The 25,948-nt window shown below is 41.5% G+C and overlaps 1 protein-coding gene across 1 annotated transcript in view; it reads right to left on the reverse strand.

Annotated features, from left to right (window-relative positions):
• Nucleotides 1–89: 89 nt before the first annotated feature.
• The window catches only part of cdk6 (cyclin dependent kinase 6), a 39,671-nt gene continuing 13,812 nt past the window's right edge, over nucleotides 90–25,948 (reverse strand). Inside the window, exons 5-8 of the mRNA XM_084378752.1 lie at nucleotides 11,827–11,936; nucleotides 4,155–4,205; nucleotides 3,721–3,856; nucleotides 90–3,589 (exon numbers count right to left, since the gene is read on the reverse strand). Of these exons, the coding sequence (XP_084234878.1) occupies nucleotides 3,437–3,589; nucleotides 3,721–3,856; nucleotides 4,155–4,205; nucleotides 11,827–11,936 (450 nt within the window). The 3' untranslated portion in view covers nucleotides 90–3,436. The remainder of the gene's footprint in view (nucleotides 3,590–3,720; nucleotides 3,857–4,154; nucleotides 4,206–11,826; nucleotides 11,937–25,948) is intronic.

The following is a 25,948-nucleotide window of genomic DNA, read 5'->3' on the forward strand; positions in this document are numbered from 1 at the left end:
GTATTATAACAAAATGCAGCAACAATACACATTCACTAGAACGACTCATTAATTTGTCAATCACACTCAAAAATGAGCCCAAAACAACATTCAGAAAAGCTGCTTTTTATTCAACTGGTGCAACACAATAATAAGACACCAATGCCAGCATTAATACATAAGTATAATGCCATGATTGTGTTTTTCCTAGTCATCATTTCCATACGCTAACTACAAATGTGACGCAGGAACATTATGTGTGATTTAAGTTAAATGATGGACCAAGCTGCGTTGGTTTCAAAACAGTGAAAGCTCAACAGTGGAATTCAGTTTTATGTAATGAGACTGAAATGTATTACAAACTGGTTAACTGATGAGGAAAGCATTCAGTGATTGTATCAAGTGTGATGAACTAAGGCAGTCATTATTTTAATTGTAAACTATGTCTAAAGTATTTGGAGCTTTCATTGCATTGTATGCACCACTGACACCAGATATGAGTTATCAAATATAAAATTCACACAGTGCTTAGTCGAGCAGACAATTTTAAATGGATCTACATCATGTTCGCCATCTAGCAATTACAAGTATCTGGCAAAAAACAGTTGATACAGGCAGTTATTTTCAGACAGTAATGACTACAGTAACATATATTTGATACATAGGAATGACAGTAGACTGATCAATGACATGACCGGCGATGAACAGCTTGAAAGAAAACCTGAAGGAGTTGTTATGTGGTCAGTTTAAGTAGCCCGGGGATGTGCAAACTGTGCCCGAAAGGTTCGGACGTCGATAAACAAGAACCTGAGAAAGTCAGAGAGTTTGTCTGTGTGTCTGTGTGTGTGTGTGTGTGCGTCTGTGTGTCTGTGTGTGCTAGCAGCACTACCTGTTAGGAAAACGTAAACCAGTGTTAAAATATGTTACTGTTCTGCAAGAACTACTACATACAAAAATACAACTCTGCATAACTTGCTTTTTCCTTGCTGGTAAAAATTGGACTTGAATACAAAGGGACATGACAGTAAAATAAAGCAAAAAAAAAAAAAAAAAAACCTAAACAAATATTTGTGCATTATTTCATTATCAAAAACCACTGTAAAATTCTTAGTCACTCTCAATCCAAAGCAAATGAAATTCAACAAGCCCGCCCAACATTTTCAATAGACAAAATACTCTTGCCATACAACATTCCACTGACCCTCGCTAACTCTACATCTATCCATTTGTACGACATATCTATGGGCTGACGATGCACGTATCAAAAGTTTTCTATCATTACAGCTTGTACTTAGCACTCTATACTGTACAGTACCAATGCCTATCCTTTATACATTCCGTACATGGTCAAACTATTCTTACACAAATTCTAGTTATCTAAAGAGTTGGTGTAATTGGTGTAAGAATATTGTATGCCCCAGCATCTTTAAAAAAAACAAAAATCAAGTAACAACTTGATGAAAACAAGCATATAAGACTTGTCAATAAAATTAAAATTAAATACAGAATATTGGCGACACTATCCTGTGCCAAATGTATTCATGTTGAATAGTGCTGGTGGGACTTAAGTCCACCTATTGCAAGCCTGTGCATTACTGTGTCATTCGGATAGCAAATAATAATTGTATTTTCTAATGATAAAAGCCTGTGATGGCAGACTAGAAGCAAGTCATAAACACCAAGTGAGTGGCAGGAACGTTTTTTATAAGGTTCAAACATCATTGTCTCAGCACTGATATCAGCCCATTATGATGAGTTCCTTGAAGAGTGCAGAAACCATTAGAATCCCGCTACTGGTCTGCAGTTACTCAGGACATCCTCAAGGTGGCAGTAATATAATACATGTAGAACTGGAATGATAAGTCACAACATGGCAGTGAGTGGCTGGCTTGTGATGCCTAATAATGTTTCAATAGGAAGGTGTGTACATGAGGGTGCTAAAAGTCAGTGGTAGTGCACACACTAAATGTTGCGTACGTATCCGTGAGCGTGCTTTTGCTGTATATCTGCTCACTGCACACACCCAAAGTAAGCGTAAAGGCTGGTGAGGTCCATGCTGTCCACCCAGGCTCCTGTATGGTCCGGTCGCCCAGTCGAGGGGGCTCTTGCGAGGCCAATCACTGGTCCAAAAGAGGCCTCTGCTTCATGATTACAGTCCGTCTGCTCACTACTACCAGTCAATCTGAGATGCAAGTCTCTTTTGCATTGTTAATAGTCAATCATCAACATTTAACAACCTAAAAGCAGCAATTACAATCCATCAGTTCATGGAAGGAGGGTAGCTTCTGTGCATTTTTCAGGGGGTGAGAGCGTTGGTGTTGTCTTTCTTGATGCCATCTTTACCCTCACATCAGGAGTACTCTCCTGGAGCTTTGTATATTGACTATAGAAAGTATTTGACCCCTTGGTATAGTTCTTGTTTTGTTTTTATGTACAACACGTAATCAGTTGATTAGGCTTTTTTTGACACTGGTAAACAGACACTATGTCTCTTAAAGTCAAAGAGAAAACAAATCTCTACTAATGGATCCCAAGCTGGCTGTTTTCAATAAGTTTAATAGGCAGAATGATGACCACCTGTGTATAGTCAAGATGTGACTTTCAGCCAAATGCACAGCTGACATAACAACTGAAACAATCTACAATCTAACCAATCTACAACAAGCTTATTAAGAAGTGGGAGGATACCAGTAAAATATGAAGGCAGTGAGTACGGAGTACAGGGTTCCCCTACTGAGTCTACGGATACTGCAGCCCGGATGTATTCCTAGCTTTATGGCCAACTGGCAAGACAAAGCCACTGTTGAAAAATCTCATGACATTTAAGCTCGCAATTGCCCAAAGGCATGTGGGAGTGAGAGAAGGCTCCATGGTGGAATGACACCGAAATCAAGCTTTCTGACCAACAAACTAAATGCAATGCAAAGCCTGGTGATAGTAGCATCATGTTGCAACAGGAAAGCTTGTGAAGGTAGAGGGTAAAATAAATGCAGGAAAATAGAGAAGAATCCTGGAGGAAAACCTGCTGCCATGTGGGAGAAAAAGGACAAGAGACCCGCTCACATAACCCTAAAGCTGCACAGGACTGTCTTCATTCAAGTGGCCAAATCACAATCCAGACCTGAAAACTGCTCTTCTGTCATGCTCACCATGCAACCTGACAGGGTTTGAGGACTTCTGTAGAGAGCAATGAGGGAAAAATGGCTACAAATGATGGTAAAGGGGCCTCTTCTGGAGGTGGTGACCACCGTATTTATGCTTAAATTACGCTGATTTCTACTAATTTATTTTCACTTTGACTTTTAAGCTTCATCTGTAGATCAGTGTCAAAAATAATGAATTAACACTCTTTGATATAATGCTGTAATAACAATCAAACATGAATAACACCAAGGTGGGGTACGCAGAATACTTTTTATAGACACTGTGTGGGATGATTTAGGGTGAAGGAGGACGGTCAGGCAGTCCTCTCCTCCATAGTGGGCTTGTTGCTGGGGATGGGCTGGGCCGCGTACACGCTTCTACTGTGGCTGTCCACACTTTGAAAATAGGGGTGGCTCAGCGCGGCGAAGGCAGATATCCTCCTGGAGGGGTTGAAGGCGAGGAATTGCTGCAAAGGAGAGAAGACAAAAAAGAGAGGATGAATATAAAGAATACATGGTTAGATTTGAAAAAAACAAAACAAAACAATTACTGCATGGTGAATTTGGATTGGTTCGGACAGAAGCTCGTGCTACCCACCATTAAGAGGGCCCGTCCTTGCTCGTCCATGTCTGGAACCAAGTTCTCTATTGGCTTAGGGAGTCGGGGGGTGAAGGCACTCTGTGGTAGGGCCACTTCCTGGGGCCAGTCTTCTGCTGCAGGTACCCCAACAACACTGTGGATAATGATAACGGTCATCAGTGTCTTCCTCATCAGCTATGGGCAGCACATTCACTGCCTGTTCAAATCTTTGCTAAAATTATCCTAGTGTTGCTCATGATATTAACCCCTAGTAATATAAACTATAATAATACATTACAGAGCGTCAATTGTGTTTATATAGGCCAATAAATCCAATACGTTTTGAGAGCTTTTGTCCAGTATCTAGACACTTTCCATTTTCCCAGGTTGTACATCAATTCTTAAGATAATATAAACACAAAGGAACAAAAAGCGCAGCCAATAATACTTACTCAAAAATCTTTCCCAGTTGATCAACATCTGAGTTTCCTCGAAATAACGGTCTGGGAAACAGAAATAAAACACAGTTTAGTTTGACTGCTGCTGCATCAACATTTATGTCTTTGCATATTGTGCTGCACACATGTTGATACAGAAAAAGGTCGACTGCGCGGTTAAAAGTGTTAAGTATCACTTTTACTCTCTTTGACCTACTTAAGATATGAGCCCTGTGCTACAGTAAACTGCAGGCGAAATCTCCTAAGATATAAGCTACTGGCTCAAAGCACTGAGGAATGTGTGACTCTGATGTGAGCGTTTGAAGTGGCCGCACACTAGCAGCTCCATCTCATGTTGTCAGGATTGTGGAGCAGTGTTGGGAGTACCACTGAAGAGGGGAAGGGAGGGAAGGATGAAAGGAGGGAGGAGAGCGGTAGCAGGGCTGCTCGTGGTTCCTGTGGCTTTGGGACGTCTTTGGATGCCCGTGGGCGGCCATGCCTGCCCTGGCACCCGCACAAATTCCAGTAGTCATCATCAGCACAAGCCTGCCGGCCGCCGCACAGGACAGAAAAAGCCTATTTATCCCTTATGTGTGTGCGTGTGTGTCTGCTTTTGCTCTTTTCTGTGCAAGAGTGTGTGTAGGAAAGTGGGAGGGAGAGGCGTGTGAAAGAAAAGTTGGATTATTCTAACAGAGAAAGAGGTATGGGAACTAGACCTTCCTGCTTAAGTTCCTCTGAAAGGAAATGAGGAGGCGTTGCTGTCAAAGAGAGGAGTTTCTTCTGTAAATGTGTTACTTACAAGCCTATAGAAAATCAGGCCTGGGCAACATACTGATATTATCATAGTCGCTATACTGTTTTGGATTGGTGACATCTCTGGTTCTGCTGTATCGATTTTTTTAACTGTTCATAATGAGTCCAACAGTGTTATAGTGTTACATTAAAATCGGAAGCCTACATTACCCACAATGCCACTAAGCCACTTAGAAACTTCACTGGAGGCAATTTACCAGATTACATACAACTTCCTCCGGAGCCACAAAAGGCTTTATACTACTTTTTCACATTTGCAGTGGTACTCCTCAAGATCGGTAAACACACTTTAATGTGTAAAATTACCTTTTAAGTGTCGCCTTTACCTGCTTTTAAAGGCAGACTATTCTAAATAAATATTATGTTTGATTATGTCACCCAGTCCCAGCATTCACAAGGTGCTTTTGAGGAGATTTTAAACTATGAGACATAAATCATGTATCACAATATAGCTTAAGAATATCACAATATTGTTTTATGGCCAAATAGCCCAACCCCATATGAAACAGGAGAAAGCTCCTCTTTATTATACTCTACTTGTTTAAGATGATCAGTCACCAGCAGATGTCAATATTATGCAGGATATTGTCACATAGGTGTGCTTGTAAGCATGTGTCTATGATTCTGTGTCCAGGCCTCAATACAGCTCAAGTGCACCCCACTTAAGTGCAGTCAACACACTGGCCAGTCACCATGTGCTCCCTGTGTTTTCCCACTTGCAGGAAGCTTTGCATAGCTCAACACCCACACTTTCCTACGGACTCAGACACTGGGAAATTAGTCACACAGGGGTATTTTGCACAATTTTACAGACGGCAAACTCTCTGTCACATGCTTTAGTTCGGAAGTGGGATTGAGATAGTGTTTGTTTCAATTCTTTAAAAAGCGAGAATCCTTAACTAATGGATGTCTCAGTGTTTCTTTAATCATCAACCTCTGCTTTTAACATCTGATTCAGGATCATAGCACATGTGCAGGTCTTTTCGGGCTGAAGAGCCACGCTGAGCCACTAAAGATCAGACCAAACCAGTTCTGACTGTTGCAAAAGAAGAAGAAGAAAAAAAAAAATCACCTAAAGCAAAGTCATCGTGCCAAAACAAGTAGGGCTGATAATTCCAAGAGGTCCATTTTTAAACCTGGAGTGGTTTGTTGGTTTGTTGGAGGGGGATAACTGGATTCACAGAGAGCTGGCCACTGGCATGCACACACGGTCAACAGTCGAGTGCAAATGTACAATTGCACAAGTCCACACATATGGCTGTACATGTGCATGCCCGCACAAAAGGGACTGTTTCTGAGATCTGCTGGTGCACATACATATGCGCACATACACAAACGGGTGGCAGTGAAAGAAGGACTGAGACTGGGTTGGGACAGGCAGCTGAGTCACGCTTCCTTTAGTGCCAACACAGCTCTGTGTCCCTCATTCCACTGAGACAACCTCTGGAATGTGTGTGTGCATGTTTGCACGTGAGAGCGTCAATCTGTCTGGTTGGGAAACGGAGAGAGAGATGTGTGTATTTGCTTGAGTGCAGCGTCTTCGTGTATTTAGGCCTGAGTCAGTGTGTGGACATGTAAGCCTGTGCCACTTTGGATATACTGTACATCAGAGTGTGTGAAGCACAAACACACATGCACGTAAGGCTGCGTCTTTCGGGATTTATCAATCGAGTTCCAAACTGTGAGAAAGTCAACACGGATGTGGGGCCTCTCCCGCACCATTAACGCAACACGTTGAGCCTTTTTGATTGGAGAAATGTCAACAAGCAGGCGCTCTCTCTCCTCCATTTACTCGAACCATGACTCACCCCAACACTATCCCAGCCATGCAGATGCAGACTTGCATGATATTTGCTCAAATTCCTTTGACAAGTTCTCAACTATTCTTGCTACAGTAGTCTTTTTTTCCATCACAAAAGCATGTTTGATGATGAAAGTGGAGAGGACGGTGACTGAGGGTTGGCCTTTGAAGCTTTATTAGTCAAAAGAAAAATGTCAGGTTGGATCAACACTTTTCTGACCTGCCACATGAGGTGACGGGGTGAATCAGGGTTGCTACTGCTCAGTGGGGTGCTGACATAGAGCTTTAACTAACGCTGATTTACATTTTTTCCAGAATTTACTTTAAGGTATCATCTTCAGATTGCTAGTTATTACCAGGAAACCGTCAACAACAGAAGACTAATTATGCTGATGAGATTTCTAAATAAATATTCTCATTCAATCCCAGGAAAGGGCATTACATTTACCAACTCTTCTCAAAAGCAATTAAACCACCAGTGGCGATGTCTGCTTCATTGTACCCGAGCTGTCAACGATTATAATCTCCAATTCAACACAACTGCAAACCAATAAACAGTGTTTTCTTATCTTCTCTTGTTCTGCACTCTCCCTCAATCACACTGCTTTCTCTTGCCTTCTTTCACTGCTTCTCCCAGGTGCCCTTTAATCTCTAACAGGTGGCCTTTTAAAAAGCCATTTTAATAACCTGCAGAGAAGGAGAGAGTGTGTATGTTCTGTTCGTGGCCATCAAAGGGCTCTGCCTTGCCTTCCGCCATAAGACAAAGTTGGACAGGTGCCAGATTGTGAAAACACACACACACACACACACACACACACACACACAAACCTTTTTACAGCTTATTGTATCGTGAGAGAAAAAGTACCTTCACCTAGACAGCACACACACACGCACACACACACACACACACAGAGCTCAGTGCTATCAAACAAGGTAGGACTGCAACCCTCAGATTGTGCCTGTGTGGGACACTATGGATCAAGGACAGACCTGCACATAATAAATGTTACTTTATGTTGATTGTCAGTTCTTTGCCACATATTCTTAGGTGCTTATCTTGACTTAATAAAAGTAACATGGCGATGAAATGCACTTCAACTTTGTGCTACTCATGATGTGTTAACACATGTTAAGTAAGGCAGAACATACATTTAACTGCAGCTCATCTCATTTAGCTAAAGGCTTGACTAAGGCATTATCTGCACACATGAGGGCTATGTTCACATCTGCAAATCTGAATTAAATTGATTTTTCCACTTTGTAATATAAATCAGATGTATGTTTTTAGATCTGGCTTCGTAAACCTCCATGTCAAAATTTGGACTCAAGACATTTCCTCCGGATCTGTAAACAGTATGAACTTGTTAATGACACACTGTACCTCGAGGGTATGTCGGTTGCTGTTTGTAAACACACCATTTAAAGATGAAGTAAGAGATTCTGGAGAGGGATATTTTATTGATTGAAGATAGTTAAGGCTTTGGGTTGCCAAGCCACCGACCCAAAATGTTGGAGTTTGACAACCTGGGAATGAGACTCAACAATCAACCATCTTTCTGCTGAATTGCTAACAGCTAAAACCGCCCTGAACACAGCATAATGAAAAATAATCAGAAAGGCAGAGGCAAGGTCTCTGCACCTGCAGATACCACCATACACTTCTAGTCGGTCCTGTGGGATCTGATTATTTTCTTGATTAAGTGATTTATTGATTGGTTTATAAAATGTCAGGAAATTGTGAACAATGCACAACTTTCTCACGCTACCAAGTTGCTTGTGTTCAGCCACCCACTCAAATTCCAAAGATATTAATTTAATTATCACACAAGACAAAGAAAGGCATCAAATCATCACAACTGAGAAAGGAAATCCAGGAAATCCTTTAAATAGTTTTTGTGTAATCCTGCTGACAAGCCAACCAACCAACAAACAAACAGACAAGGATGAAAACATAATTTTCTTGGCGGCGGTAACAAGTGAGAGAGATATCATGGGCAAGACATTACACTGGGCACCTAACAAGAACAAGATTGAAACCGCCAGTCATACTCTAACAGATACTAGAGAAAGTCTGTTCATACTTCGTCATTATCGTTGTAGCAGACCTATGACAAAGAAAGAAAAAAAAAATGAAACAAAGTGTGGTGAATTACAGCTGAGGTGTTTTACATAACTGAGTCACGTAAGACTGTAATGGATTGTCTTGTTCTAAAAGCAGGAACCAGGACTGTCAAAGCAGCCCCTTGTCCCTCTCACCCTCCCTCTGTTAGCCATTTCTAATATATGTGAAAACATTTCTAAGTATAGATCTCACCTGGCACTATGAAAAACTGTCAATGTAACCATTTTTATAGCAGGCTACCAATTGAAGCTGCACCAACACTGGTTGAGTTGGTTCAGATGCAACAAAGATTGGATGTTTTGTTCCACGGTAAACTATCCAAAATCCTTACTATGGATTGACATCTGGTGACTGCAACAGCTAAAATAAGGTTGTCAGAGGTATCAGTCCCTTTGAAACCTTTTCTTTACCACACGTTTGAAATGATAGGATATCCGCATTTGATAATATCGAAAGTACTAAGCTATAAAAAAACAAAACAAAAAAAAAAAAATCTACAATCAGATTTTCAACCCAAGGCTGCACAGATATTAACATTATTACAAAGGTGTTAGAATGTAGTTTAGTTCAAAATTCTTGTATCGTGACAATAGTATACAATACACACATTCAGTAACTCCCTTCATTCCTTTATGGAAGCATTTTCCTACATTATGTTTCTCTACTCATTTTTTGTCGTCTGTCTCTTCACCCCGTGTCACCCTTTGCCACCACAGCCTCTATATTCCCACGTGCAGAGCGAGGGTCGCTGTGTGTGGCTGTGAGGACGGTTGGGGAAGGAAGCATAAATTACAGGCAGGGCTGCTCATTCTGGCATTCTGCCCTACCTCAGAAAGACTGTTCTTATCTACCCCGAAGCACACCACCACAGGCTGGCTTGACCCCAGTTTAAAGTTGATGTCAAGACACAGGTCTACACATACTGTGCCTCATAAATAATAATATAAGATTGATGCTATGTTAATAAAACATGTCCCTTTGCCCTGGAAAGTCTTTTTTCCTTCCATAGGCAGACAGTGGCACCTTTTTTTAGAAAAGTGGTCCGTTATTAGCTCCGCTCTCCAGCTTGTGAAGTTCGTTAGACCACAAACTGACGAATACCTATACCAAGAAGCAGAGTCTCGACTTGCATGCTGCAACCACAGCAGGCATGCCTGTCATTACTGTAATGGTTTGATAAGCTAACCGAAATGTGATTGCTTACTGCTCGCAACGCATCTGGCAGGTGTCAATGAGGGAACAATGTCAAGTTTAAGCAGCAACCCAGTAACTGATACTGTAACGATGGCGGCTTATTTTTCAGTGAGAATATTCCTAAATAAACTAATTTTAAGTAAAATAGAAAATTCTCTTCTGTGGATTTTTTTCATTTTGGACTGAAACATCCAACATTCAAGTGATCATCTGCCACAGATCTGTGAAAACTATTCACACTTAAATACTTTGTATGAGTATCCATACAAACGGTAAAGCCATCTAATAATAGAGATGCAGCCAGACAGATGGCTTTTAGCGATACTAGCTCCATAAGGAGACCTAGTCACAAGGATATGAGCATGTGAATGTGTGTATACAGTATGTGTACATCTCTGCAAGTCACTGATCATAATCTGTTGTTTTAACAGTTTCTCACTGTGTGACCTCCGATGGCTCCTGTAATCCATATGACAGTCTGCCTAGTGACCCCAGTGATAAACACACGGTCAAACCCAACCATCAGATGGCTTAACTAACTCAAATTTCTCACCTCAGTTAAATACCACTACACTGATGTATACCACAAATCCTCTTTAAAAAGATTTACAGTCTTGGGCAAGTCAGGCACATAAATATGCTGATACAGGTCAGTTAGTGTGTTTCCGTGCTTACATGATACACCACACGAGTCAGTTGTCAGTTGCTGAGTAGGTGTTAAGTGTCTTTTTAATGTAAACGCAGCAGTGAAGGAGGAGCATAAAACAGTGCACGAGGGAATTATGTTAAAATAATGATGTGTGATGAGTGGGAGCCTTCCAGACCAAGTTGCTGCCCATATTTCCATTGTTTTTCAGTGATTCAATCACGTCTGGTGATGAGTTCAGTAAAGGACGTTTCATTGAACTGACACTGCTCTTAGCAAATGCTACAACAGTTCCAAACTGACTCAAATTTAGTTCAAATTGAGCGGTGCAATGGTTGTTTAGGGCAAAATAACAACCCCTTTTAAACCGACAGTGGGTACCCATGAGCATGACATCAAAATAAACTCATTTATTTACTTCAATATTCTGTCTAATAATTATTCGTCTAGAAAAATGGTATTTTTAGATGAAAGTTGTGCATTCTTTTGTGTGGAGTTGCTAGTGAGCATGTGGCTGCTGGTCTGAATTATTACACTCCATACTTAAAGGACAAGTTCACCCTAAGATGAAAATTCAGTTATTATCTACTCACCCACATGTTTCATATTCCACAAAACTTTTCTAATCAGCGTCGCAGCACTCACCAAAAAAACTGACGTTTTAAACCATAAAAAACAGCCGACAAAAAAAATATATACAATATAACTGTAGGCTCCCTACAGTTCGTCCAGCGTTATACATGTCTCCAGAAGCCACGAGATCCAAATTGATTTGAAAAAATGTTAGCCGTGTGTTGAGGGTTTAATAATATTATCAATTCAGGGTCTCCGGCCTTCCAGAGACTTGGACTATGCTGGACGAGCAGTGAGATGAAGTGTTTTTTTAATTTTCTTTTCTTTTTTTCTACACTTTTTACGCTGTTCTGTTGTGAAGCGCCAGAAATGTTTTGTGGACTTTCAGCCGACTTTACATCAGCATTGAGATAGGTAGATAATGACTGAATTTTCATTCTTTGGTTGACCTTATTCTTTAATTAGACAGAATGAGGGGTTACTCCAAATTTTCAGTCAACAGATCTCGAGTCATTACTGTGTTCTCAGCAGCCCTCACCTTCTCCTGAACATCTCAGCGAAGATGCAGCCGACACTCCACAGGTCCACTGGCGTGGCATAACTGGACTGGAGCAGCACCTCTGGGGCTCTGTACCACAGTGTCACCACCTACAACACACATAGAGGAAATCCATTAAGAAGGTTAAACACACACAAAGACACGTGGACACAGATCCTTCCCAATTTCTTGCCTGTAGTTTTACTTGCCAGCAGCACTCGGTAAATGTCACCATCTAAAGGGGTGGGGGCTCACATTTACATGCAGACACACTCTCTCACACACACACACAGGGTTAATACTTCTCTGCCCCCATCTTAGGCTTACGTAAGACATGAAATCATATCTGGCAGGACATGTCTCCCTGCTCCCGTTTTGGTGTACCCACATCACACAGTCTTTCCATAGCGATCCAGGGTCACACAATACTGTATATGCACATGTGTGCAGTAGCACCATTACAAGAACAAAACAATACAATGTTACACTGGATTGGCTCGTGTATGTGAAGTGGTAACAGGCTGACGATCATAGATATTAACCACCATGCTCGACACCCTCCCTCCTGCCGAAATAGAAAAAAAAAAACGTTTCCTGTCTTACATCCAACAACCCTGCACCCACCTGAGGTATAATGGCAGCCATTTTGTGCCACTCACACTAAGCTTGGTTTCCAAATTTGTCGCTGTGACTCTATTGGGAGTTCTGTGTGTGTGTGTAGCCATAGCCTGCAGGAAAGCAGCAGCATTGTTAACAGCTACAGTAGGGAAAGCCTCCAGACAAAACTCAGTGACCCCTACTAAGAGAGTGGACTGGTTCCAGGTGCTTTCCTAAACTCAAGATTTTTCCAACAGCTTTTGGCTGCAGTTCTCCCCTCAGGCACTGCAGAGTGCTTATCGGGATCTCAGAGTCTGGGGCGAATGTTTGTAAGCAAAAAGAGTGCAGTGTCACCTAGATGTCTTTATTAGCTGGCTTGGACTCTCTGAGGGAGTACTTGGAAAAGATACCCTGCGCTTTATAGATGTTGTTCACATTCCTGTAGGTGTAATGTGAGAACAGTGATCTGTGGATAGGCAAATATGAACTATGAAAAGGTGAATCAGGTCCTCGCTTATGTGCTCAAGTGGTCCCTGAGAGGTTACTATGAGTCAGCAGCAAAGTAATGTTATGGTTTATAGACGATTTGGACAAGATCTCTTTCACCAGGGGAGGTTGGACGGTTGTGTGTGTCAGTAAGCGCCCTTGTAAGCTGCAAGGGTCAGTCTGTCGATCCTGCATTTTATCCAAAAAACTCAAAAAACTGAGGGATGGATATCCAGCGCATTAATTTACAGACTGATTATTCTCAAACTGTTTCTCTAGCACAAATATGTGTTTCATAAATATCTCAACAACTATTTGAAAAATTGCTGGGAAATTTGTGAAAGATATTCAAGGTCCCCAGAGGATAAATTCAGTTGGCTTTAGCAATCCCTTAATGTTTCCTCTACACCATTATCAGGCCAAGTTTCTTCGATCTAATACTTAGGTTTAGCATGATAACAGACTCAACTAAGATGATGCACCTTATTAAAATTACCTGCTAAACAGCAGCATTTTAGCATTGTGACTGTTTGCATATTAGCATGTTTAGCTCAAAGCACCACTGTGCCAAAGTTCAGCGACACAGAGCCTTGGATATCTGAGGCAAACAAAGTGACCAAACATTACCCCGAGGTGGAATTCTTAAGCAAGGCAGTCAACAGATAAGAGGAATAAAAAGTGTGATCACATTTTTGCTTCTAAACTGAATGACACTATTAATAGAGCCGGGGGCTGCATTTTGCAGATGTGTGATACTTTCTCATCTCCTGCTTCCTGCTTCAGTGGAAATAGGGAGGAAGTTGAGGCTAGTTGGCTGAGATGTGTCAGCGGAGACACGTGGCCAGAAATCAGACATTTGCTGAGAATGAACACACTGTTTGTTGGGGTCATTGAAGATTTTTAGAACAGTGAAACCTCAAAGGAAAACATGAATGGAAGTTACACAGCAGCCAATTTAGTCAGGCAACAAAGCGTCATTGATGCTTTCTCGACACAGGAAAAATTAAAGGCTGCATTGCTTTCATTTTTGTGGGATTTTCTTTTCTAACTTTCTTTGATTTTTTAACTTTGAGTTCTCTGCAAGTGTTCAGCTTGATATCCAGTCAGAGCACATCACATCTCACAAGACATGGAATTGCTAAGCCATCATGCACTCTAACACGGGTTACTTTTTTAAAACATGTATAGATGCGTAAGTGACAAATGGGCCCAATCATCTTCCTGGAGCTCTTGCAGCTGCAGGCTCAAATGCATGTGACTTCAGTCGACTGCATGGTGTTTGTAGGCCTGTGGATTCAAAAGTCAGAGCTTGCCTTTACACATAGGCACACACACGTAGAGCCTTTCTAGGAAGAACCACAGACCTAGAGCTCAGGGTATATCCGCCAGTGCAGTACGGAGTTATTCGAAAACCTGGCCACAAGTGCAGATTAAGCCATATATATCACACATGCACAAACACATTCACAGACACACCGGAAGATAGATTTAAGGCTTGTTGCAATCTGAAACTACACCCTGACTGCTTGCACAGTGCGTAGTGGTGCATCTATAGCAAGGTGGTCTTTCATTCTGTCTTTGCATCAAGGATAAGACTGTCAATCTATAGTTTTATTTTTTTTTGTCCATGAAAAACACAATGCATTACTTCCCTACTTCCCTTTTTTCTACTCAGGACATTTTGTTCAAGAAAGGGTCACAAATGTATATTTTCATTTGCACGGTAAATGCTTTCGATTCACATTTGTTGGGAGTATTTTCAGCTAAGACTTATACATACTAATATATATTTATTGTGTTTGTTAGTATTTGCAGCACCATGACTACAGTAACCATGTACATCATAATAAAGGAGCATGTTATCCAGTGCTTTATTTTTTGTAGTAACAATGAAACACTATGCCAAAGAGGAATAATCTATATCAGGCTTTGGCGACACATGCAATACTTTTTATTATGAGTAAGTCATTATCGGTATATAAAATGCATGATCACCAGGCTTACCCGTTGAAGGTATTTAAAAGTGTTATTGATAACATTTAGCCACTCAATCTTGCATTCAATCTCCCCTTCTGTGGCATTCATTTCAGTGTGAGATGTACGATAATTATCGTATTTGTATGAAAATGTTGCCCTCTGTACGATGTACAATCATTAATTCCAAAAAAGCCATAATGTATGATAATTTGACTGTTTTGTGATGCTTTTATTATATTATGGTACAATAGTTTAACATTTCCCATCTGGCAATGCTAATTGACGTTACAACACCGCTGTTGTTTAAATCATCTGCTCCTCAATCATTTTAAAATGATTGATTCACAATCATAATAATGTTTTTAAAGAAAAGAGATATTCTGCAGATGCATTTTTTTTTTTAAAATGATATGTCTACAAAAAAATCAATATGACCTTTAAATTGAATATGTTTAAATTACCCTGTTGGTTTACATTGTCGTTATCTACACACATACTCTCGTACTGGTTGTCACTTACAAACAATGCCAACAAATTCGCAATACTGAACAAAACTATTTTCTTTATTCTCAAATCATTAACTCTCTTCCCCTCAAATGGCTCATCTCAATCCTCTGATCTTCACTTTCAGGGTGCTCGTTTTTGTTTCCAAACAAACAGTCCCCTGTCAGCGCTGCTTTCCACTCAGCAATCCTCCTCACCCTTTTCTCCCTTACCTCCTCCCTCTCTCCTGCAATCTCGTGTTCCTTCTCCATAAAATGTCTCTCTCTCTGTCTGTTTCTCTAAGCCTATGAGTCTGTAAAACACACATGTCCGCAATGCAATAAAGTCTACATGCAACAGTTGGAGAGCCTGTAATATCCATGAATGCATTTCAATCACACACATCTTCACGCTCTCCATAAAGTACTTAAATGTCTCTGTGTTAAGTAAGCCTCCAGTCTGTTAGACTAAATATCCCAAAACTACTCCTCTGAGAAAGAAACATGCTCTGAGTCACGGCCTAAACACACAACGTAATAACCGTTTTCATGAAGATGATTATAACAACACATAGACTGTTGTAAAAAAAGAAAAAGGACATTCCCCAATTGCAATGCAGTTCTGGTCCTTTTTTTTTGGTCCTTTCCCTTCCTCTTCTTCCGACCACGTTTGCATTCTTTCTTCCTTAGTCTCTCTTTCTCACCCTTCTCATTCTCTGTTCTGCTTCACATATCCCTTCGTTACGCACACTCCTCTGTACAGGCCGCATGAAATAAGAGATACAGACATACTGTGTCTGTATCTCTTATTTCATGCGGCCTGTACAGAGATACAGATACAGTATGTAGGACAATCAGACAGAGAAAGTGAGTCAGCCCTTAACTGTGCAATAAAGTCTTTCGCTCTTAGGTCAGCTGCTTTGCATTTTCAATCTGTTGCTCTGCCTATCTGACACCCGTCTTCCCTTCCGCATGGTAACAGAAAAGCCAGAGGAGGTCAGATAAAGCCAAGGGAGAAAAAAAGAGAGAGTTAGAGTGAGAGACAGAGAGAGTGTGTGAGGCTGACTCCAGATTAAAGGACAACATTCTGGGCATTCCTCTCTGCTGAGAGCATCCTCCCCCTCCACCACCACCACCATCCTCCTCCTCCTCAGCCCTCGCTGCTGCTCTCTGCTTCAGGGAGGAAATGGCTTCTCCTGCCCCCAGAGGACCTTAAGACCTCCTGGGCCGGACCTCCAAGCCTGTCTGACTTGCAACATCCGGATACTGTGCCACCAGCGCACTGTGCATGCACAGCGGAGGAGTATGACAATAGGGTGCATGCATGTGAGCGCGGGGGCGTTTGGTTTGTGTTATGTGTGATGTACTTGCACGTGACTAAGTGAGCACCTGCTTTTGCCTGGATTCACGTGCTTCAGGGCCAAGTGCTTTTTTGTGTGTGTGTCTACAAATGTATGCAAGTTATCTGCAGCATGTGTTTGATGTTTTAGGATACTTTTGGACTATGACACATTTGGTTTTATGCTCACTTGTTTTCGATACCACCGCTCATGTCTGTCTGTTAAATATGAAGCTACCGCCAGAAGATACAAGCCTAGCTTAGCATAAAGACTGGGGCTGTGACAAGTGCAAGCCTTCACGCTTGCAACTGCTCAACTCAACCCTCCTGTCCCTGTCTCTCTCCACTCACTCATAATTAAATTGATAGCGAAGCATATGGGTAAACAATGATGAGAAGTTTGTTAGCTTGTGTACCCAAAGATGATATTTGGGACCCCCGTACATTATTTATCTTTTACATTCAAGCTGACGATGAGCTATCATAGCCACGTTTCCACCGAGCAGTCCAGTTGAGTGCAGTTAGGTTTGTTGCACTTTTGAACGGTTATTTCCATTGTTGTCCAAAAGTCATGGATGGTACCAAATCAACCATTCCTTGCCGTCCAGTGTTTGGTCAGTCGGAACACAAAGCAGATCTGGCTTTTAGGTACAGCCACCAGGGCTTGCACAGAGTTCAAAGGGTACTATCCTATAAGTACTTCAGTGGAAATGCAGTTAATGTGTTAATCAATTAGTCTGCTTTAGAAGTGCTGTGGACTGTGACAAAGCCAGGCTAGTTGTTTCCAGCTTCTTTCCAATCTTTATGCTAAGCTAAGCTAATCGCCTGTTGGCAGTAGCTTCAGACAGACATGAGAGTGGTATAAATCATATTACCGAACTCTTAGCAAGAACGTGTTTAAGAGTATTTTTCAAAGTGTCAAACAATTTCTTTAAACTGCTGCATTGTTAGCAACCCTTTTCACGACTGATGCCTCATCAGATTTGGTTGAAGAAACATTGCGGTGTTTCCTGATCTCAGCAATGACCTTTATGAGCACACAGTATAATGACTCATAGCAATGGTGGCCCAAACTACAAAAAATATACCCAAGTTGTAACAAAAACTAGAATTACCCAATAAATCATTGGCAAATTATGCTTTCTAGTAGCTAGAAACCACATTCTGTGTCCCTATTCCCACCTCCACTGCATGACACAAACATTTTCCTGTCACTCTCAATGTGGACTTCCGAGGGGGACCTTCACAGTGACCCCATGCCATGAGGATGACTGAGGCTGGGGCTTAATGCTACAGCGCCAGAGGCAGTGCGGGCTGATGGAGCTTGGCCGGGGGCCCGTGTTTACATTCCCTCTCACTGAGGAAGCCCAGGATGAAAGAGCATCACTGCACACACGGACACATACCGTCTGCACACACATGCACACTGACGGACAAGATGCACCAAAGGCTAAATAACCATTGTAATTGAATCAATAAGAGCATGATTGGAGGTTTTAACTTTCAGCAATTACTGAATAAGTGGAATAAACGTTCAGTGTAGTTAAGTCTCTCAGGTAAATGGCTCGACTGTTTCATGCTTTGAGTCTTAAGATAGAATTTGATTACATTCCTGAAAGCAATCCACCACAAATTAAAGTCTTCCTACGTAAATCTGAGGAAGGAAAACGGATAAAGGCTTCAGAGTATATGGACAGACCACGTATGGGAGAAGGAGAGCGGATGTTATAATAATAATATGAGCAAAACTATGCACTCTGAGAGTACAGTGGAGCTGAGGCTGTAATGTTGTGTCTCCAGAGAGGCCCCATTCGAAGCCCTAGCAGTCAGCCATGTTGTAAACACCATTATTTCACTCCTCCCTCACTTTCCCTCTTTCTTCCTCTTGTTCTGCAAAAAGGACAGTTTACAGTCGCAACAATACAGCTGCACCAGGCCAAGAAAGGAAAAAAGAAAGGAGAGAGCGATGATTTAAAGGAGAGATGAGGGGGAGAGAAAGGTAGAGGCTGAGCGAGGGAGAGACAGAGGGCTGGAAAGAAAAGTGCAAGAGCAGCACACAAACTGTATACAGTAAAACAGAAAAAAGGCGCACTACAACTGTTGCCAAAGTATGCACAGTGTACAGGAATGCAGCATGGGGCCCTCGGCGAGCGAAACAAAGACAGCACAGTCAGTGGCTCTCTCTCCCCAGTGCTACCACATCCGCACATCATTAGCTGGAAAATTCCTGATATATGCTGTAATTTTTTCTTTTTTTCCCCCCTCCTCTTCCTCTTGCCGTTGCTGGTACAGACAAGGCTTTAATATCCAGATGCCGGTGTGTGCTGGTGTGTGCACGTGCACCATACACACACCAATCCGTAACCCCTTTTCCCCACCTGGAGCAATTCCAAGAGACCATCAACAGTTAATACAGTGAAGTGCAAGGGAGTGGTAAGCTGTGTGTGTGTGTGTGTGTGCGTGTGTATGTGTGTGTAGGGGGGTGCTACCGCTGTTCTTTCCGAAACACTTAATAGGGGGTACACACAGGAAAAAATTTATAAGACCTGCATTGTGCATGTGATGGTGTGTATTTGTGGTCAAACATTAATAACAATGTGATTGTCTGTGTTTGAATGTGTGTATGTGCAGTATATCCCTGTTCTTATGTGTGTGAACTGTGTGTGTGTGTTTGCTTATGTCAAATTGGGGCCAGCCCCTTTGCTCCAGCCGGCTGCAGTCAAAGCATAGAGGATGACTTTTCCTTTTTTTCCCATGCGGAGTCGTTTGAGGAGATATCTAAACATTCCCAGAGTGCGCTGCACGTGCTCTCCTGCGTGCAGTGCAAAGGGTTTTTCCTCCCTCCCTCCCTCCCTCCCTCCATCTGCCGCTGCCTGCCTTTCTTTCTGTCGGTCCAGAGTAGAAACACATTGTCTGGCAGAAGGAGAGATTCACAGATTCGACTGTCCAGTTCATCTTTGGTCATCACAGAGAAATTTCAGTTTCGTCAGCCTTGGTTCCAGAGCTCTGTTGCACTGCTAGTGACAGTGTGCTACTGCATGTATAGTCTAGTTTAAAGACTTAAAGATTATAAGAGTATACAAGTTCTTAAAAGAAGTTTGGTTATAATCATCATCTTAAAACTGCTGAATAAAGCTGCATTTTAAGCTAAAATTGCATTCTGCCTATGATTCAGCTCCCCCTGTTTACTGGAGGTGATTATGTGACACGATTTCAAGCAAAAAACTTAACCCACAGTGTCTTTGATGGCCTCCACTTTTGTATCGCTGTAGCTACTGTCTTTGGCAACTTATATATTTAATGAGGAAAAATTACCACAATGGTCAGCCTCCCTATCAAGTCTTCGGTGAACTGCGAGTGAGAGCCAGACAGGATCCGCTATTCACTGATGGTGATTATGTGATGTAATTTAGAGCAAAAAACATATCTTTGTCACTTTCCAGGATGCATGGTTTGTCAGGGTCTCAAACACAACACAATATAAAAGCATCCATATGATTATAAACACATTTTTAGATTTACAGGTGGTAATATGCTAAAATCACAGATCAACATTATGATGTGTACTATCACGCCTCTTATGGTTACTCAACGCTGGCGTACTGTATAAAATGACACACTGGAGCAGCGTTCAGTGTGAAAATACAAAGGCAGCGTAGGGGCGAAAGACTTTGTTGCGGCACTATCCCGGGCTACAGAAACCGGCCACCTAAATAAGCCTGATATTCTTTTTTCAGTAAAACCCACGCATTATTACATGAGAAATTAATGAAAATGTCAAAAAATGCCCCATCTTACAATGTTAAAGACAGAGATAAAAAGTTCCTGATAAAAATTCCTGTCCTTTTGTCCAGATCTGCACCAAAAGTTCATGGGGTCTATTCTGAGCAGAGACCTCCATCCAAGTTCTGTGGAGATTCGTTCAGTGGTTTTTGTGTAATTCTGCAGATAAACCCGCCAACCAAACAAACAGCAAAGTGCAAAAACATAACCATCTTGGGGAAGGTAATTGCAGAAGCATGTGGTTTGCCAACTTAAAGACATCTTATCTGCACTATCGTCACTATCTTGTACGATTATCATAGCGTGCCACAAGTGAGAACACACCTATCTACACTTTCCCCTGACCCACACCCACAGATTTTAACTCACATTAATACAATCAAACAAGGGCCCACAAATGGGGGGAAAAAAATAATTGCTAAAATACAAATTCAGACTGAATAGCGTCTGACTGCTCCTGAAAGCTTTGTATTGTAAAAGCCTGTATGCTGCTTGAGTGTGGGCAGAAAATCTGGTTTCAATTTGTTTAATGTCGCTTGAGATATGGCTTTCTAATTCTGATAATCGTAGTGGGAGGCCTATGAGCAGAGGGAACTAAGGGGAAGAACTGGGAAAATACCTTCGATCAGGTAACGGTTTCACTCATCTGCATGTCACCAACAACAGGGTTTACAGGAAACTGTGACCACGACTGTGTCGTCATTGGTATGAAATACTGTTTTTGAAAAAGCCATTAATATCAGTCAGAGTATTTGATTTATTTGATCAAATAAAAAGGAATTTTAGAAGCCTTTTATTTCCTATAAAAGATTTGAATGGAGAGTCATAAAATTCCCTTTGACTCTTGAGCAACTCTTAAGTTCACTTAAGATAAACTCAGGGACAAGGCAAAAACATTTTAGTCACTGATAGGCTTATCTTGTCATCTCCTGTAAATTATGACAATCCCTCAGTTTATTTTGGGTTCGGCATACAAGTCTGGTGGCATTCCCCTCTAGTTTTCCAAATCCAATTTTACAGGCAACGACATGCGCATGACATGCATGAGAGTGGAAGCTAATGGGTTTCATGGGACCATCCTGTCAGCCTTCCAAGACAATGGTTGCCAATATGGGGTTGGTGTAGATGGAAAGACCACCACTGTCGGGTCAATGGAGGTTATCTTTGAAAACAACACCTGACCTAACCCCCGCTGTCACTTGCAGAGGAGGAGCCATATTCACAAAGAATCTTACCTTACCACTAGGAGTCATCGCTGGAACTTAAAGTTTCTTCCTAAGTTAGTTTCTAAGCTAAGAGTTCCTTCTTAAGGCCTGTTTAGCACGATGCTGAGAGCAACTTTTACTAAGGAACAGAGAAAACTCTTGTGCTAATTGAAAGGCCAAGGTTGACCTCGTTTATATGGATGACATTGTGTTTGATGAATTACGTACACCACCTACAATGACTGAATGACAGCTAACAGCGTCTATGAACATGAAATAAAATCAATACTTAAAAGAGGTGGATTAAATTAGATTTAGGTGTTACGAATGAATTTTGTTTTAATGAATAAATCTGACAGTGGCGATATTCCTCGTTCATCAGTGCTGCAAACTGCTTTTATCCAGTATGTAAGTAGTGCAGAGTTGTGTAAACATTCTCCAGTATTATCGGACTGTTTCAAGCTGATTGAATTCTTTTTTAACTCACCCGCCATCAAAATAAAGTGTTCATTATCAAACACTGATGCAACAAGGTGTAATTCCTGAAGCAGCTGTGAACAGGTCTTAATAACTTGTGAGACCTCTGGGTTACCTCCAACTTCTCTCAGTCTCAGTAATTCCTCTTAGACCAAAGAATCCAAAAGTTAGGACTCCATCCTCGGTCAGTGAAGAGCTACTTTTAGCCTTAGGATCGTGTAGGAATGTGTCCAGTGACTTCGAGTCGATGAGTCAGATGATGATGAAAGGTTTCCTTCTAACTAAAATTTGTACCAGTATTTGGATGTTAATAAGTCACAGTTTAACACTGCCTAACACAAAGGGATTTCAGTATCACTGCAGACTCTTGGGTTGTATTTTGCTCAAGCATTTATTCTAACATCAAAAGGAAAGGTTTTCCCTAAAGCGCTTCGCCAGAAATGGGAGCTCAATGAGCTGGACTGAAAAAAAGACCCCTCTCCTCTCTTTTCTGGTATGTCAGATTAACCCATCAGCTTTTCCCATCTGCCTGTCACTCAAGGCAGTACAATGAGCCTGTAGCCAGACTGGGGTCATTAAAAAAACATCAACAAAGCAACAGACCTCCAGGGACTGCCAGGGGCAGCCTAATCTGGACCCCAGTACCAACCCCAATGGGTGGTCTCCCTCCCTTTCTCTTTCTCTTTCTCTCCCTCTCCGTCTCTCTCCTTTGGAGAGGGTGAAATATGTGCAACATGGTAGGTGGGTGATGCCGATGGGGCCATCAGTCACACGCAACCACGCATGTGCAAATGCACGCAGACGACATTGAACACGTTTTCATACGCATGCAGAGACCACATTTTCTGTCAATGACATATTAACAAGCCGGCATGTTGCTCGGTGAAAAAGCGAATTCATCGCATAAAAGAGAAGTTCAAGCAGTGCTGGTAAATCATCAGCAGAAAATACTAAGTGCTACTTTCAGTCAGTGACACTTGGAAAAAAAAAAAGAAAAGAGGAGCGAGGGACTCTTTTAGACGACTTTATGCAAATGCTCACTTCAGCCATCTTGTCATTCTAGAAGTGCTAAATGAATCACTTTGAAAGTGAGAGAGAAGTGTCTTGTTCGCTTAAGCAACAGCAGTTCTCCAAAGCCCATCTGTCTGCCAGTAACGGTGGCATTAGGTGACTAAATAAGCAACTGCTGGTCTGTTGGGCAAAGGGGAAGATCCTCTTAAATGCTGTGTGTATTTGTGTACATGTGCACTGCATACACTGTAGATTATCTGCTTTTATTAGCAAGAGGAAACAGTGAATGGATGAATGGAGATGTGCGTGTGTGTGCGCGTTGGACTGATAGGGGGATTCCAGACCCAGGCACATTAATCTAGAGCTGATGATCCCGTGCTCACGTTGCAGTGCTCCGCTCCAGCGAATGCATGCACTAACACATGCACGTTCACAGACACATGCGCGCGCACGCGCGCGCACACACACACACACACATGCGCGCGCACACACACACACACACACACACACACACACACACACACACACACACACACACTTCATCTCATTTTTGTGGCCCAATCTGTATAACCAAGAAAGGAAACGTGTGTGTGCGTGTGTGTGCAAACAGATTCACATTCAGTCATGTTATGCACCTCTGTGCATGCATGAGTAGTTTCAGGGACTTGTCACTTGGCACCCGTAACTAAAGGTGAATTCCCGGGTAAATATTCTACCATCAACTGAAAAGTGTCCCCGTCGAGTCATACGTGTACGACATCCAGTCAACGACGAAACCACCGGTGACACCACACACACACACACACACACACACACACAGAATATTGGGTAACACTATGTAAATTCTATGGTGGAGTACGTCTTCCTCTGTGAGTTAGCTGTGTATTATCATTAATCAGAATGACAAATTACAGAAATTAACTGAGAAAACACTGACTGGTCTTATTTGAATAGTAAAAACTGCCCTTGATGATAATACTGAGAAATTATGCATTACCCAAACAGAGAAATATCATGCGAATAATTTTGAAACTCTCAACCGACAACAATCTGTCCTGACCTTTCTAACAGACATTTATCAAGACTTCCTTACAACTGCTGTGCCTGGTAACTTGTGATAGTCATTATTGTTGATTACATTGATCGTCAATGACCCAATCATTCCATTTAAATTATCACTTCATCAAAATTTTTATTTATCACTCATGCACTTGTACATTCTACTCTGAAGTCTAAATAAAATGTCATGTGTTGTTTGGTTTAACTACACAATAATAACTGCATAATAATAAGCATGATGTAGGTATAACAAATATAAAATTAATACAGTATTTTACAATATCCCACAATGACTACTCTTCCTGGTGTGCCAGGAAAAAACAAATCTCTTAAAAGGCTGAACAAGCTAACTTGGTAAAATATTGATCGAACACAATAAAAGGTTTAAAACTCAAATTACATTTAAAAAAGGTTAACAGACCTATGAAAAAAACAACAGATGTCTTGATACCTGGAATAGCATACAGCATTGCCCATCTAGAAGTCTCACAGTTCAAGAACATGGGATTATATACCAACACGACAACAACACAACAACATACGTCAATAAGGGTCATGATAAGCTCCTTATGCTGTCGCTGTATGTGGTAATTTTTCTGATGAGGACGGGCTGAGAAAGTTACACAGTGCACCTTTAAAAAAAAGATACACCGAAGCTATTAAGCAAAATGGGCAGATTAGGGCTGAACAATTAACTGAAATAATATCGAAATTGCAATTTGGCCAAATGCAACACCAAAATCAAAAGGAGCTGCAATTTTTTGATAAAGGTAAAATCTGCCATAGCACATCTATATAAATACAACATTGTGGTGCCATAAAGACGCCCCAGCATACAAATCTTCATTCTCCAGATTTAAGAAACCAGTTTGTTTGGTGCAGACCCTGGCAAAGGCTACATCATCAATTTCGTTTTTCAGTGAAAATGAAAATTGTGACTCAAATCTGTAAAAATGATTGCAATATCATTTGATTTTAGTTGTTTTTAAGTAGTTCAATGAAGAAATTCTCTTCCTTCTCCAAATTTGTTGTGGACTGCCAAGAGTTTCTATGCTGCTTGCTTCCCCCTCAGTGTGAACTATAATGGGTTTTCAACCTTTGCTTTATGTTACGGTTTTAGCAAAAACTTTGCATCTACCTACCTTAAGAAAAGATCACAGAGCATAATGTGACCTTATTACACAAGACATAAAGCGTATACTGTACGTCAGCTCTAGTCAAAGTGGAGGAGGAGCACCTGCTTGTGTCCACTTGCCCAGCTGCTCATTACTTGCCGAGTGGCGACACAGATGCGTATGCCAGTCTGATCTGATGGTGAGAGCAGAATAAAAGTTTGCATACTTTCCCAAAGGATGTTTATATTTACTTTAGATGGGCAGATGCAGCACTACTGGATGTACTGGATGAGCCGGACTTAAGCTCCTAGGCGCCTAATCCTGTTTCCAATCATTCTGATGCCTATCGGCCGATTAGGTGAGTAATATCAACATTAAAGTTTTGTCGTCTGTCCACAACACCTCGTGCTTAATGTCTCTGTGAATGTCCTTATTAGAACTTCATCTTCCCTCTGACACCTCCAAAGTGAAACAAATGCAACCTATGCATTATTAAAAATGAAGGGCAGGCCTGTGCTAAAATCCACTCCATGATGAACCTGAAATGCACTATATGAACAACATCCAAACTCAAATGTGTCCATACTGGTC

This window comes from Pagrus pagrus (assembly GCF_965226575.1).
Source record: "Pagrus pagrus genome assembly, chromosome: 17".
Lineage (NCBI taxonomy): Eukaryota > Metazoa > Chordata > Actinopteri > Spariformes > Sparidae > Pagrus > Pagrus pagrus.